General features: G+C 35.4%; 2 protein-coding genes across 2 annotated transcripts; one reads left to right on the plus strand and one right to left on the minus strand.

The window, feature by feature from the left end:
- The first annotated feature begins 9,553 nt into the window (after nucleotides 1-9,553).
- On the plus strand, nucleotides 9,554-12,455 carry LOC143594395 (putative galacturonosyltransferase 4). Its single transcript, XM_077073720.1, has 9 exons — nucleotides 9,554-9,662; nucleotides 9,738-9,772; nucleotides 9,847-9,888; nucleotides 9,962-10,067; nucleotides 10,137-10,255; nucleotides 10,568-10,818; nucleotides 10,902-11,259; nucleotides 11,337-11,915; nucleotides 12,003-12,455. The coding sequence occupies exons 1-9, from the start codon at nucleotides 9,563-9,565 to the stop codon at nucleotides 12,276-12,278; spliced, it is 1,866 nt and encodes a 621-aa protein (XP_076929835.1). The 5' UTR covers nucleotides 9,554-9,562; the 3' UTR covers nucleotides 12,279-12,455.
- A 50-nt stretch (nucleotides 12,456-12,505) lies between these two features.
- LOC143594396 (glucose-1-phosphate adenylyltransferase small subunit, chloroplastic/amyloplastic-like) lies at nucleotides 12,506-15,680 on the minus strand. The gene is made up of 9 exons (XM_077073721.1): nucleotides 15,393-15,680; nucleotides 14,317-14,613; nucleotides 13,954-14,223; nucleotides 13,657-13,836; nucleotides 13,437-13,540; nucleotides 13,229-13,340; nucleotides 13,025-13,123; nucleotides 12,825-12,944; nucleotides 12,506-12,756 (listed from the first exon to the last, which is right to left on the minus strand). The coding sequence occupies exons 1-9, from the start codon at nucleotides 15,678-15,680 to the stop codon at nucleotides 12,640-12,642; spliced, it is 1,587 nt and encodes a 528-aa protein (XP_076929836.1). The 3' UTR covers nucleotides 12,506-12,639.
- Nucleotides 15,681-15,945: the final 265 nt, after the last annotated feature.

Raw genomic sequence — 15,945 nt, forward strand, 5'->3', positions numbered from 1 at the left:
TTTAACACCCTTGCTATGGTTCAATATCACCCACTACGCTTCCCGACCATTTTCGGTCGCTTATACACTAAAAAGCTTGGATCTTTAAACTTCAAAGATCAAGAATCATACCTTTTTGAGCTTGTTTGGATCTCGTTTAACTTGTTAACACACTAATCGCTCTCTCTCTCTCTCGGATCTGCCCGTTCCTCTCCTCGGCCCGGCGGCGGTGTAGATGGTGTGTGTGTTTTTGGAGTGTGTGTGTAGAAAGTAAGGAAATTGTAAGGCCCCGAACCCGGTAGCCCTACTTTAGATTCGGATTTACTCATAAACACAGTTCTTCAAATCAGAGTTTATTAAAACTTTTCGCGGAATATAAAACATCAATCATTTGTTACAAAACATTAAATCTTTTCTTTGATACCATAACACAAAACTTTATATTTAAAACATCTTTAGTTCTTTCTTCAGATGCCAGCCGTTCAATCCATGCCGTGTGTCATCCTCATGCTAACTCTATAATCAGCTCACCTGCGTGCATACTAAAAGTCAGCTACGCTGAGTGAGTTCTAGTTAATCAGGCAACATACAATTTTATTCTCATATATTTCTTAACGTATCCGAAGACACATATTTCTACCTTAACCTCGTATAAATATCCATAGGAGGATCATCACGTAATATCTATTAAAAGAACCTTTACCATTACCATACTATATAGAATTTCCATAAGAGGAACACTCTGTATACTTTCCATAGAAGGAACACTTTACTATCCATAGAAGGAACCCTATACTTTCCATAGAAGGAACATTATACTTTCCATAGAAGGAACACTATACTTTCCATAGAAGGAACACTATACTTTCCATAGAAGGAACACTATACTTTCCATAGAAGGAACACTATACTTTCCATAGAAGGAACATTATACTTTCCATAGAAGGAACACTATACTTTCCATAGAAGGAACACTATACTTTCCATAGAAGGAACACTATACTTTCCATAGAAGGAACATTATACTTTCCATAGAAGGAACTCTATATATATCCATATAAGGAACACTATCTATAAGTTATTATTTAATATCCATGTAAGGAGCTAATCACTTCCCTTGACGATACGTGCAAAATCCGAAGATCGTTCACGTACCGACAAGCTTCCATTCATAATGTTTATACATCATCCTCACATTACATACAATATTAATATCTTTATTTACATCCTGACAGTACGTGCAATATCCGAAGATCGTTCACGTACCGTCATGCAATCAATCATACATTTCACATTATCCACTTAAGGCATACACTTATCTCTTAGGATAAGTGTATTAACAAACATATTGAGTATGCACACAGCCCCGAAAACATAACACATAATTGGGGCTAGAAACTCACCTGAATTCTGCTTCTTCCTCTGGTAGCTGTAAATCCCTTCTTTATCTGAGCTCGGCTGACTGTACAAGTTACACGTATCATTACTCGTCTGATCTAATCTGGTGGCCTAGTATTAGCTTACTTTAACTTATCGCTTTATAATTTATTTTCTAACCGAAATTCACTTCAGGCGAAGTTAAACCTCAGGCGAACTTAGCTTTAGGCGAAGTTAAACCTCAGGCGAACTTGGCTTCAGGCGAAGTTAAACCTCAGGCGAACTTGGCTTCAGGCGAAGTTAAACCTTAGGCGAACTTGGCTTCAGGCGAAGTTAAACCTTAGGCGAACTTGGCTTTAGGCGAAGTTATCCTTAGGCGAACTTGGCCGTAGACGAAGTTATCCTTAGGCGAAGTTACGCTTGAAGGCGAAGTTACGCTTGAAGGTGAAGTTCATCAGGCGAACTTAATCTTGCAGGCGAAATTATCGCGCTGCAGATCTGTTTGCCCATAAATCATTCGTTTCTTAGCCAAATAACTCGATTTTGGTACCCACGGAATCGTATGATCGGCGCCTACAAATCCCAACCATCAAATCGGCCTAAAATCGACGTTTTAGGGGTCCGATTTGGGCAGTTTGGGTTTCGGGTCCGGTTAACCCATCCAATCCTAACCATTTTCAGTAATATTAGCTTTGTTGGATTTGTTCTTACCTCACCAACTCAGATCTATCAACAAAATCTCGGGTCTCGGCTTCGAATCTTGATCGGTTAAAATGTGTGTGTTTTGAGTGTGTGAAAAAATAGATGTAATATGGAAAGATATTTTGGGATTTTGGGGGTATTTATATCTCTGAAATCCCATTCTCATTTAACCCATCTCAATTAATCAAAATCCATAACCAACGTCCATTACCCGACACTAGCCGGACCCATACCAACTCCTACTCTTTTATTCATTTCCTGATAACCCGAGTAAACTTTCCCACTATTATTAAGTAATATAATTAATATTATCTTTGGAAATTTCGGGATGTTACAAGTCTTCCCTCCTTAAAGAGGTTTCGTCCCCGAAACCTAACCTATTCCCTATAAAAGGAAAACTTCTTATATTTACACGCTTTATTGAATCGCCTTCGCTTTTTGAGTTATCCTTTTTACTCCTGACTTGTAGTCATCGAGCGGTGATCATGTGTCTTAACTATTACGGTAGCTTGTCCATGAAGCCCTCGATGTACCAAGTCTCGTATCGCCTTCCCGAGGAACCTTGTTTTATATAATAACGCTAGCTCCTAAGGCGACGCTTTACCATCACACAACTATTTATTATAACCAACATGCATTCAAGATAAATTCATAGATCGTTCATACAAAAGCACAAGAAGTCTCAAGTACTCCATAACATAAAAGGAAATCATTCAAGCTTGCTAAACAAACATAGGTTCAACTGTAACATAAAACACTCTTTAACTACTAAACATAAAACAGCTGTGACATGCCACATATTCTTCTTAAAGGGACAACACAAACATCATCACTCAAGGAACTATTTAGTACAAGGATAGCAAGGCTAGCAGGTAATAACAGTGGCCAGCTGTGACTAGCTGATCACGTTGCTTTCCGTGTCCTATACACTTCCCTTTATGAGTCTATTTGTGCTGGTTCTACTTAAGCAATTAGTCAAATCAACAATCAATTATTCCTATCCCTTTTGTTCACATATATTTTCTTTCTCATTAACATATATCATTTAATCATACACTTTACCTTTACTGATCTTGCTTGAGCGACACATGGCATTCTTGAACTGGCATCTTCTTTCCTTTCTTACTTAAATCCCATTTTCTGTAAGAGTCTAAGCATGTAGGATGCTTAAATCTCTCGAACTTATGCTCTGATACCAACTTGTAAGGCCCCGAACCCGGTAGCCCTACTTTAGCGTCGGATTTACTTATAAACACAGTTCTTCAAATCAGAGTTTATTAAAACTTTTCGCGGAATATAAAACATCAATCATTTGTTACAAAACATTAAATCTTTTCTTTGATACCATAACACAAAACTTTATATTTAAAACATCTTTACTTCTTTCTTCAGATGCCAGCCGTTCAATCCATGCCGTGTGTCATCCTCATGCTAACTCTATAATCAGCTCACCTGCGTGCATACTAAAAGTCAGCTACGCTGAGTGAGTTCTAGTTAATCAGGCAACATACAATTTTATTCTCATATATTTCTTAACGTATCCGAAGACACATATTTCTACCTTAACCTCGTATAAATATCCATAGGAGGATCATCACGTAATATCTATTAAAAGAACCTTTACCATTACCATACTATATAGAATTTCCATAAGAGGAACACTCTGTATACTTTCCATAGAAGAAACACTTTACTATCCATAGAAGGAACCCTATACTTTCCATAGAAGGAACCCTATACTTTCCATAGAAGGAACACTATACTTTCCATAGAAGGAACACTATACTTTCCATAGAAGGAACACTATACTTTCCATAGAAGGAACACTACACTTTCCATAGAAGGAACATTATACTTTCCATAGAAGGAACACTATACTTTCCATAGAAGGAACACTATACTTTCCATAGAAGGAACACTATACTTTCCATAGAAGGAACACTATACTTTCCATAGAAGGAACATTATACTTTCCATAGAAGGAACACTATACTTTCCATAGAAGGAACACTATACTTTCCATAGAAGGAACACTATACTTTCCATAGAAGGAACATTATACTTTCCATAGAAGGAACTCTATATATATCCATATAAGAAACACTATCTATAAGTTATTATTTAATATCCATGTAAGGAGCTAATCACTTCCCTTGACGATACGTGCAAAATCCGAAGATCGTTCACGTACCGACAAGCTTCCATTCATAATGTTTATACATCATCCTCACATTACATACAATATTAATATCTTTATTTACATCCTGACAGTACGTGCAATATCTGAAGATCGTTCACGTACCGTCATGCAATCAATCATACATTTCACATTATCCACTTAAGGCATACACTTATCTCTTAGGATAAGTGTATTAACAAACATATTGAGTATGCACACAGCCCCGAAAACATAACACATAATTGGGGCTAGAAACTCACCTGAATTCTGCTTCTTCCTCTGGTAGCTGTAAATCCCTTCTTTATCTGAGCTCGGCTGACTGTACAAGTTACACGTATCATTACTCGTCTGATCTAATCTGGTGGCCTAGTATTAGCTTACTTTAACTTATCGCTTTATAATTTATTTTCTAACCGAACTTCACTTCAGGCGAAGTTAAACCTCAGGCGAACTTAGCTTCAGGCGAAGTTAAACCTCAGGCGAACTTAGCTTCAGGCGAAGTTAAACCTCAGGCGAACTTGGCTTCAGGCGAAGTTAAACCTTAGGCGAACTTGGCTTCAGGCGAAGTTAAACCTTAGGCGAACTTGGCTTTAGGCGAAGTTATCCTTAGGCGAACTTGGCCATAGGCGAAGTTATCCTTAGGCGAAGTTACGCTTGAAGGCGAAGTTCATCAGGCGAACTTAATCTTGCAGGCGAAGTTATCGCGCTGCAGATCTGTTTGCCCATAAATCCTTCGTTTCTTAGCCAAATAACTCGATTTTGGTACCCACGGAATCGTATGATCGGCGCCTACAAATCCCAACCATCAAATCGGCCTAAAATCGACGTTTTAGGGGTCCGATTTGGGCAGTTTGGGTTTCGGGTCCGGTTAACCCATCCAATCCTAACCATTTTCAGTAATATTAGCTTTGTTGGATTTGTTCTTACCTCACCAACTCAGATCTATCAACAAAATCTCGGGTCTCGGCTTCGAATCTTGATCGGTTAGAATGTGTGTGTTTTGAGTGTGTGAAGAAATAGATGTAAAATGAAAGATATTTTGGGATTTTGGGGGTATTTATATCTCTGAAATCCCATTCTCGTTTAACCCATCTCAATTAATCCAAATCCATAACCAACGTCCATTACCCGACACTAGCCGGACCCATACCAACTCCTACTCTTTTATTCATTTCCTGATAACCCGAGTAAACTTTCCCACTATTATTAAGTAATATAATTAATATTATCTTTGGAAATTTCGGGATGTTACAGAAATGAAGATATTTTTGGGTTTAGGGGATATTTATATCCCTGAAATCCCATGGACCTAAGGCCCATTCTCATTTAACCCGTCTCCATTAATCCAACACTAGCCCGACTCATACCAACTCCTACTCTATTATTTATTTTCTGACAAGCCGAGTAAACTTTCCCTCTATTAGTAAGTAATATAATTAATATCACTTTGAAATTTCGGGATGTTACAAGGATGCTTAATCAAATCCTTAATCAAATGATATACCACCTTTAATTAAAATATACAAATTTCGTAATTAAATAATTTCTAATTAAATAATTCGTAATTTCAAATCAACCTCATATTTAAATCATTAATTGCTAAATTATGAATAATTATTCTCGGTCAACATTTCCATCTTATAGTAAGCCTTATGGATGCTTAGTCAAATACTTAATCAAATAATAATTAATAATTAATTAGAATATAGAAATTCCATAATTAAATATTTCCTTTTGTTAGGTTATTAAAAGGTTTAAAATTTAAATTTTCATAACGGTATATATCACGAAATTCACATTTGTGGATGGTTCTTATTATTTTATTCCTAAAGGTTTGCTTAATGATATTTATAATTATTTGAAAAGAAATGTTAAATAGTAAATACCTCGTCCAAATAAATGAGTATTTTACATGTGATGAAATAAATTGTTAAAACTTGATAAAATTTAGTAGTGATAATTTCGTAAATATAATTAATTGTCTAGAAATTCCCCAAAATGAATTTAATTAGCCGGAGTCAAAATTATGAATTATAATTATTAACTTGAAAAATAATTATAAAAGATTCAAGATTCATATTAAATTAAATATGAAAGAGAATCATTAAAGAGTATTTATTGTATCCTATTTAAATATATTTTTGATTTATTTTATTAAGACGGAAATTAGAAAAGTGATTGATATACATGGAAGGTTTAATTAACAACCAATAGGAAGAGAGGAAATGGACTTAAAGTCTATTGCTTTAATAGTATAGTTAGATGGATTGATATGTTTTGATTACACTAACATAAATAAGTTTTTATCACAAATAGGAAAATAGTTTAAGTGAACAATTTTGACTAAGAATAAATTTATAAGGAATACGTCTCTTCAATTATTTTATTTTGTTAGGATATCTAACTATACTAATAAAAGAAAATAATGAGGATGATGTGGCAATCCCACTTTCATTCTAGGCCTAATCTTTTTTCTCATTCATCCTATCTATCCATGGGTTATGGAGCAATACCATATTGATGTCACACCCTAACCTATGGCGAATTGCCGGGGCGTGAACTGATTGTCATAGCTCTCAAGGTACTATCATGCAATATTAAAGGTGACAATATCTATTAGATTTAATTAAATAATCATTTACATCAAAATTAACCAAAGTACATAAATTAAATTTAATCAAATAAAACAAAATCAAATATTCTAATTCTTGTATCTTCTTCTCTAGCATGCAACCTAAGTTTTCTTCAAATAAAAGCTTGAGAATCACATCACACGATAACCTGCATATGCGCTAAAAATACAATAGGTTTTGTCAACACAATGTTGAGTGAGTATAACACCAGATTTGAGACACTATATAATAATAAGTAATAGTGCAAACTGTTCCTGTGAGATATACAGATAATCCATAGCACATAACAATCAAACAACTATAAAGAAAGCAAACCATAAAGAAAGAAACCATAAAGAAAGGGCTCAACCAATCCATATAAATGGACATTGGTTACCAAGAAAGGACTAAACCGTTGCATAAAAATGGACATCGGTTGCCGAAGTAAGCAAGTAGCATTCAAACAAATCAAGTAAGCAAATAGCAAGTTACGCAAACTGATAAACACAAAAGGATAAACAGTTGCGGTTGAGTACTATATAATATAAAAATATCTACGAACGCATATGTCCCCAAAACGGTTAAAATAAGTAAAAGAGGGGAGTGGAATACTCACCTTAGATTAAAGGCAAGCGAGTATAATTAAGAATAAACGAGTAAACGGATAAGCGAGTCGTCCAATACGCGTCAAACGAGATAACTTATCAGACCCTGAAACATTGTGATATGAAACTTTAAATAAAAACGAACTTAATTCCGCTGGAATCAATCCAAACGGATGAGTAGAACTCTAGTTATGTCGAATTAAACGTTTAAGCGAGCTAGTACTGGCCAGAATCCGAACAGCGAGTCAGAAGTCGGGTTTTGGTCAGTAGCCTTAAAATTTCGCTATGAGAATAAAAGTCTTATGGACCGAAAGTTAAATTCGACCAGAAGTATGAGAAAACGTTAAGTCAAACTAGTTGACTATTTTGTTCTTTAACGAATTTTAAACGATTTGACTAGTCAACACCCTTCAACCACCAAAATTGATTGAAGGTTATTGACTAGGGAATATATATATATGAATGATTTCTATGTTTACAACTTACCCGGAAAGTGAAAGAATCAACGGAAACAATGAGTCAAAGGTCCATACGTATGCAAAGTCAACCGGCTATGAACGTATCTTCAACCAATAAGCAAAAACCGAAGAGTTTGAGGAGGGTCAGAGGAGGGTGACGGCTGAGAGTAGTGTTTTAGGGTTTAGGGATGATTTGTGGTAGAGAAATAATGATATCGATATGTTTATATAGGATACACTAAATCGATCTAAATATAGTAACTTACTCGTTTAAGAACCGAATGGGTCTTTAGTGATTAAATCAATGTTATAAGCTGTAAATTTCGTTCTTGATCAAGTGTTTATGTACATGGACATGTATTTTAGTTGTATTAGTTTTCTTGGAGCTTCATTCACCCGATTTATGCCTAAAATAAGTGATTTGCATGCTAAAAACGAATTAGGAAACAAAATGATCAATTAATAACAAAATCGAACCAATTAATAATAAAAATTCGTTTTTAATATTTAAGGTAAGAAAATGGACATGTTATAATATTATATAACTTATCTTGGGGCAAAAGTTTTGAGATTTGGGTCAAAAATAGTCCATGTACTTTTATAAATGCGACTTTTAGCCGTTTTAACTGATTTTAAGGGTTTTTAAGAACTATTTGGCATAAATGAAAATTATGAAATTATAAAATAATTTAAACCAAGTTAAATACCAATAAATACAAGTTTTAAATAGTTCGAAAGATCCGAATTACGTTCCCGAATCGGTTTAAACTTAAACGAATACAAATATGAAAAATCCGAGATGTTACAATTGACAAATGGGTTATAATTTCCTTTCTAATTCTCTAATTTATTATCTTATTCATCCTAACTATTCATTGGTCATGAGCCAAAATAATTTTGGCAATTGGGTTATCATTTCATTTTCAGTTCTCTAATATCTCATCTTATTTATCCGGCATATCCATGGGTCATGGGACAAAACAGTTTTAAGAAATGGGTTATAATATTTCTTTTAATTCTCTAATCTCTCATCTCATTTATCATATCTATCCACGAGTAATTGGTCAAAACCATTTTTGCAAATGTTGTATATAAAAAAATCAAATTTATAAATTTGAGATTTTAGATTTCTTATTGTTTGTACTATATATTTTATTTTTTTTACCTATAATTTTGTTCATTTCTTTCATATAATGGATTTTTTTTATTTGACAAATCCCGTGTAATCGAAAGCTAGTGAAGATATATGATGTTATAAAATATATAGAAAAGTTCAGACTTTTGTTTTTATATTCTCAGCAGTCAGAAACATACCTGCTACATAAAAGAATTTTACTTGTTCGATAAGATGTATTTAATTCAATTGAATATAAACTATACTAGTTAAGTGTTAAGTTTAGATGAGTAGAGACGTACAGCTTTGGTGTTAAGTTATTTATAATAAAAAGTGGCTAGTTTGAAGGCTTGAATTATATATATATATATATATGCTTTACTTGAATTAAACGCGTAGTCATAAATCAGTAAAGATTTACCCAATAGAAATAGAATAAGGCAGTCGTCATCCAAACAAAATTAATCGCCGACAATTTCTGCTTAGTTTACCATAAAACTCATTTCTTCTTCTTCTTCTACTTCCATCACAACAAAATGAAGATGAAGTTATGGCTGAGAAAGCCAGTTCTAGCCTTACTCTTCCTCACTGTTCTCGCCCCCATTGTCCTCTACACTGACAAACTCACTACCTTCTGTAATAATAATAACTTCCAGATCTTACTTACTTTTTTTAATTATTAAAGTCGACCTAATTCAATTCTTGTTGCAGCTTCTTATGAATTCATCCAGGAGCCTTCCACACTTGTAACTAACTTTCATTACTTCTTTATTTTATTATTAATTCTTTTGTTTAATTAATTAGGGTTCTTTTGTTGCAGTCGGTTAATCGAGATGTTAGACCCCTAAATTTGCTTCCTCAGGTCACTGCTAGATCTAGATTCATTCATTCTATATCAATATTATTTTATTTATTGTTTTAATTTGGATTTTTAGGAGTCATCTGTAACCCTAAAAGAACCATTAGGTGATGTTCATATGGAAGATTTTGTTCAATTTTCTGATAATGAAAGCTCCAGTATAACCAGACAGCTTAATGAAGGTTAATATTCTTAATTTATTAACCCTAATTCTCTTTATTATGGGTGATTTATATGCCAATTTTCACCAGAATCAAAGGGACTTGAAGACAACCCTATTAAGCAAGTTACTCAAGATGATACCAGAGTGGATTCACTTGAAAACAATGAGAATGTCAAGTTGAAGGTGGATGAGCTGCCCACTAAATCTGTAAGTTGTGCTGTCATATTCATGACTCTTGTGACCTGTCAATCATTGCATTAGCTGTATTTCTTTAATCAAAATTTATTGACTTGGATCTGTTTGACACTGTTATGATCATGCTCGCATGTTCCTTATCGAATTATTATAATTATGTTTACCAAGCAACTAATTGTGGTTGATTTGAAAGTGCCTTTATGTCAGCATCTTAATACCAAGATTTGGTTTCCATTAATGTCAATTATAATATAATTTATAATAATTAAAGTTTTCCTTCACATGAGGAGTTAATTCGTGTTAATGTCTAATATTTTTTTTTAGGAAATTAAACCTGAGGCTCAGAAAGCTGTTAAAAAGGAACCCGTGAAAACGAAGAGTGATAAACCGATTGAACATGTTTTAGTAGATAATCGTGTTCGGTATCTCAAGGATCAGTTAATTAGAGCAAGAGTTTACCTTTCTCTTTCGGCAACACGAACAAACACTCAATTTAATAGGGAACTTCGGTTACGCATGAAGGAAGTCCAAAGAGCACTCGGTGATGCAACCAAGGATGCAGATTTACCAAAAAAGTAACCCTTAATTTATTTTTTCTGCCATAAATAAACCGTTACATTTTAGTATTTACTAATCGGTTATGCTGCTATAAACTCAGTTCCTATGACAAGCTGAAGGCGATGGATCAAACGTTGGCAAAAGGAAAGCAATTACAGGATGATTGCACAGCAGTTGTAAAGAAACTGCGTGCGATTATTCACTCAACAGAAGAACAAGCACGTGTGCATCAAAAACAAGCCTTGTTTTTAACTCACTTAACTGCCAAAACTATCCCCAAGGGCCTACATTGTCTTCCTTTACGCCTTACAACTGAATATTATTCGTTAAATTCTTCATCGCAACACTTCCCAAATCAAGAAAATCTTGATGACCCGAACCTGTTTCATTATGCGTTGTTTTCTGATAACGTGTTAGCTACAGCTGTGGTTGTCAATTCAACTGTTACTAACTCCAAGGTGAGTGATTATGTTTTTTTTTATAAACTTATGATTGCATTTTATGCGTTGTGATTGTTAACATGTAAACGTGACAGCATCCTTCAAAACACGTGTTCCACATTGTGACCGACAAGCTGAATTATGCTGCAATGAGGATGTGGTTTCTTGCAAACCCGCCCAGGAAGGCTACAATACAAGTTCAGAACATTGATGAATTCACATGGCTGAATGCAAGTTACAGTCCGGTTCTTAAACAGTTAGCTTCTCAGAACATGATTGATTATTATTTCAAAACTCATAAGGGGGCCGAATCTGATTCAAATCTGAAGTTCCGCAACCCAAAGTATCTGTCAATGATGAATCATCTTCGGTTTTATCTTCCAGAAGTATTTCCAAAGCTGAGAAAAGTGGTGTTCTTGGATGATGATATAGTGGTTCAGAAGGATATAAGTGGTCTTTGGTCTATTGATCTGAAAGGTAAGGTGAACGGTGCGGTTGAGACGTGTGGGGAAAACTTCCATCGGTTTGACCGTTACCTCAATTTTTCAAATCCCTTGATTGCTAAAAACTTTGACCCGCGTGCTTGTGGGTGGGCGTATGGAATGAATGTATTTGATTTGGAAGAATGGAAGAGACAAAACATTACAGATGTTTATCACTCGTGGCAAAATTTGGTAAGTACTGCATTAATGATTAATCAGTTTCTAAAATACTTAAATCTTGACGGGTTTCGTGATCATTTGTTATGTTTCTGGATGCAGAATCACGATAGGCTACTTTGGAAGCTGGGGACGTTGCCACCGGGTTTGATAACATTCTGGAATCGTGTATACCCGTTAAATAAGTCATGGCATGTGCTTGGGCTCGGGTACAACCCAAGTGTGGGCCAGAGGGACATTGAAAGAGCAGCAGTGGTCCACTACAACGGAAATTTGAAGCCGTGGCTGGAGATAGGGATACCTAAGTTTAGAGGGTACTGGAACAAGTATGTGGATTATGATCAGGCGTATATGCGAGATTGCAATATGAGTCCTTGAGTAGACAGAGAAGAAGTAACTCTGGTTAATAAGTCGGTATATATTCTTTGATTGTTCATAGTGTTGATGGTTAGTCTCCTCTTAAAAGATAATCTAGATTCTAGCCACACATTATGTTGATTTTGTTGTAAAGGAGCAGTAGATTCATGGTATGCAAGTTGGTGTTTGATGTGTGCATTTTGTATATACTATCAATGGCTGAAATCTTTCAAATAAAAAAAAAAAAAAAACAAAAACTGAAGGCCATGAGAGCTTAATCCTTTGTATAATCGGGTTCAAACCCGGATCTTAAAAAATAGCATGTAAAAAACAAGTACCATGAACGAAAATAAGCGGCTTAACGAGTAAATGACATGACGTCTCAGATTATCCTACCACTTGGTATCAAGGCGTCTTTGATAACCGTCACGATACCGCTCTTAATGAAGTAACCGTCAGTCTCCCGCGCTGTTTCTTCAACATTATCAATGTTTACAATCTGAAAGTTCAACAATATAGCACATCAGTTCTGCATAAGTTTATTAACTATGTTAGCTGATTATTTACCTTCACATTATCTCCGATTCGAGCATTTTTGTCGATAATCGCTTTCTTGATGTGCGTATTCTTTCCAATACCGATAGCTACCCCGCCCTTTGCCGCCAATAGTCTTCTGTCTGCGTCAGTCTGCTCCATATAAACACAACTCATCATTCATTTCCATCAAAAAAGTAAAGTTAAAAATCAATATATATTTGGTTAGCTACCTCATAGTAGTCAGCTCCCATGAGCAAAGTGTCTTCAATAATCGCACCCTCGGATATGCATGACCGAAGACCAATCACCGAGTGATGAATCTTACAGTTCTGCAGGGCAAATAATAGTTCGACCCGCTCAGAACAAATCTACACTCTGAACCCTAAATCATAAACCTTAAAGCATTCTAGTAAGACAGAAGATATATTAAGTACCTTGATTACACAACCCTCACCAATGACACTGTTTGTGACATCAGCATTCAACATCTTTGAAGGTGGTAAGTATCGCGGTTGTGTATATATTGGAGCAGACCGATCATAGAAACTGCAAAGCGAGGAATGACACGTTTATAATTTGTTATGCTGCAAAGTTTAACAAGTAGTTGGTAAGTGGCATGACAAAAAAAGGTGAGAAGTTGACCTGAAATCTGGAAGTGGCTTCTTGGTGATCCCTAAATTTGCATGATAGAAAGCCTCAATGGTACCAATGTCTTCCCAGTAACCATCATACAGGTAAGCTTGCACCTAAAACAAACGAAACAACCGTGAATTTTGTATTAGATTTGTGTCGTGTCAAAAATCCACACCCCAAGTTTATAACAAACCTTAAAGAAAAGGAAAAATACATGATCTCAACTTACCCGCAAGCCGATAGATGTTGCACCTGGAATTACTTCACTTCCAAAATCATTCGCCTTTGGAAACTTCTCTCTGAGCAAGTCCAACATTACATTCTTACTAAAAACATATATGCCCATACTCGCAATAAACGGCAGTTCTTTCGCTCGCTTATCATCCAACCCGAGAATGGTAGTATCAACCTAAAGCAGATATTTTAAATCATTAACCCAAAAAATATATGAGAACCCATTGCAGAAAACTCAGAGGCCCACCAATAACTGTATGACTATTCTAATAAAATTTGACTATCGTCATACCTTCATTGCTTGTAATTTGTCTCCCTTGGGCTTTTCTGAAAACTCGATGATCCTACCTTCCTCGTCAATTTTCATCAAACCGAACGCAGTGGCCCGTTTCTCATCCATGGGTAACGCAGCCACAGTTATATCAGCATCACTCTCCCTATGTGCTTGAATAAACTTCTCATAATCCATACGATACAAATGATCACCAGCAAGAACTAAAAATTCCAACACATTTTGTTCTTCAAGCAACCATAGATACTGCCTTACAGCATCAGCTGTACCCTAATGATTATCCGCAAAAACACGCATAGATCAAGCAAACATACTAAGTCTAAAACTCACTCACTCGGTTAAGCCATTGTTAATAATAATTACCTGGAACCAGTCGGGATTCTCGGGACTTTGTTGGGCTGCAAGAACTTCAACAAAACCTTCATTCTTGTAACCACCCATGTTGCTTGCGTATGCACGCGATAAATGACGGTTAAGTGATGCGGAATTGAATTGTGTGAGAACATATATCTTGTTTACATTGCTGTTTAAACAGTTGCTGACAGGTATGTCTATCAATCTGTAATTAGCTCCCAAAGGAACAGCAGGCTTAGCTCTTTTCTTTGTTAGAGGATATAATCTGGTCCCTGCTCCACCACCAAGAATGATTCCAAGAACACTCTACACATTCAAATCATATCATATATGTAACATCAGAAACTTCAGATCAACCAATATTGTTCGCTTTGCCTATAAAAAGCTCATGAATTTGTTTTTGGTTGATCGAGTGGAGACTTCCCAGGAGGTCATTTATCCTGGTACTATACATCTCACTTGAGCGCACTTAACTGAAGAGTTCTCCTCTCATCCACAACCAATGTGTATAAAACGTGTTAATGATATTTGAGGTCCGGTATTCATTATAAACCATGTAGGGGCGTGCATTGGTCAATTTATGTCAGTTTTGGGCTCAAGCCAAACCAAAAAACTGAAAACAAGTTTCGGTTTGGGATTGTTTTGGTTTTTTTTTTCCGTTTACCATTATGTCTTAAAATTTATTGGCCAGAAAAATTTGACCCAAAATAATGAACTTGGACCTACATGTTTGGTTAATTAATAATTAATTAATTATTATACATCTAACCTAAAAATATTTGGGTTACACTTACAGTATATTAAATTCTTATAAATAATCTAACGCTCAAAATTAAAAATATTAATCCAAAAATTCGGTTTGTCGATTAAGCATACATTATATGCAAAAGCGAAACCAGACCAAAATTTCGGTTTTACAAAAACATTAAACCAAACTGTTGGTTCTTATTTGGGTTGGGTTATTTTGATTACGGGTCGATCTTCTTTCGGGTTTAATGCACACCCCTAAAACCCATAGTGGAATTTGGCAAAGGTGTTACAAAATTGAAACAACCACCAGTTTGAGAAATGAGATCCATATATACCTTGCTGGCATCAGGATCAAGACATGTCTGAGAATAACTAGAATCAGAAACAGCTTTGGGACAGACAACACTTGGAGTCTGTCTTCTTCTTCTTCTTCTTCTTATTCTTGTTGTTGTTGTTGTTGTTTCACCGTCAGCAATGATGACATGGGATGTTTTCCGGTGAACAATGGAGGCGTTGGTGTTCTTTAAAAGCATATTCCGGCGGAAGATCTGAGAAGCAGTGGAAGATGAGGACAGATTGCCACTCATTACTCCGGCTGACTGAATCATCATGGGGGTGGCCATGATCGAATAATATTGTTGATATTGGAATTAGAGTATGATAAATAATAATATGGGGAGGAGATGAAGAAGGAGATGGAAATCTTATGATGTGTGGATGTGAAGTGTGTGTTTGTAATTTGTAAATTGTAATATGAACAAAACAAACAATAACATCCTCATGCACACAACCAGCCAAACTAATGTTACTCAACTCTTACTATTGGCTACTTGCAAGTTGGTCCCTGAGTTTGTAGTTAAATAACATATGTTGACTGATGACATGTTA

This window comes from Bidens hawaiensis, unplaced genomic scaffold, assembly GCF_021521415.1.
Source record: "Bidens hawaiensis isolate Kalapana, Puna unplaced genomic scaffold, B.hawaiensis_p1.1 tig00043568_1, whole genome shotgun sequence".
Classification (NCBI taxonomy): Eukaryota; Viridiplantae; Streptophyta; class Magnoliopsida; order Asterales; family Asteraceae; genus Bidens; species Bidens hawaiensis.

Excerpts from the sequence above, each read along its gene's own strand:
- LOC143594395 (XM_077073720.1), top strand. The coding sequence starts at position 9,563 with ATGAAGATGAAGTTATGGCTGAGAAAGCCAGTTCTAGCCTTACTCTTC. Across the intron at positions 9,889-9,961 it reads CCCTAAATTTGCTTCCTCAG|GAGTCATCTGTAACCCTAAA; the intron begins GTCACTGCTAGA and ends TTGGATTTTTAG. Across the intron at positions 10,256-10,567 it reads ATGAGCTGCCCACTAAATCT|GAAATTAAACCTGAGGCTCA; the intron begins GTAAGTTGTGCT and ends ATTTTTTTTTAG.
- LOC143594396 (XM_077073721.1), bottom strand. The coding sequence starts at position 15,680 with ATGGCCACCCCCATGATGATTCAGTCAGCCGGAGTAATGAGTGGCAAT. Across the intron at positions 14,614-15,392 it reads TTGATCCTGATGCCAGCAAG|AGTGTTCTTGGAATCATTCT; the intron begins GTATATATGGAT and ends TTGAATGTGTAG. Across the intron at positions 14,224-14,316 it reads AGAATCCCGACTGGTTCCAG|GGTACAGCTGATGCTGTAAG; the intron begins GTAATTATTATT and ends GATAATCATTAG.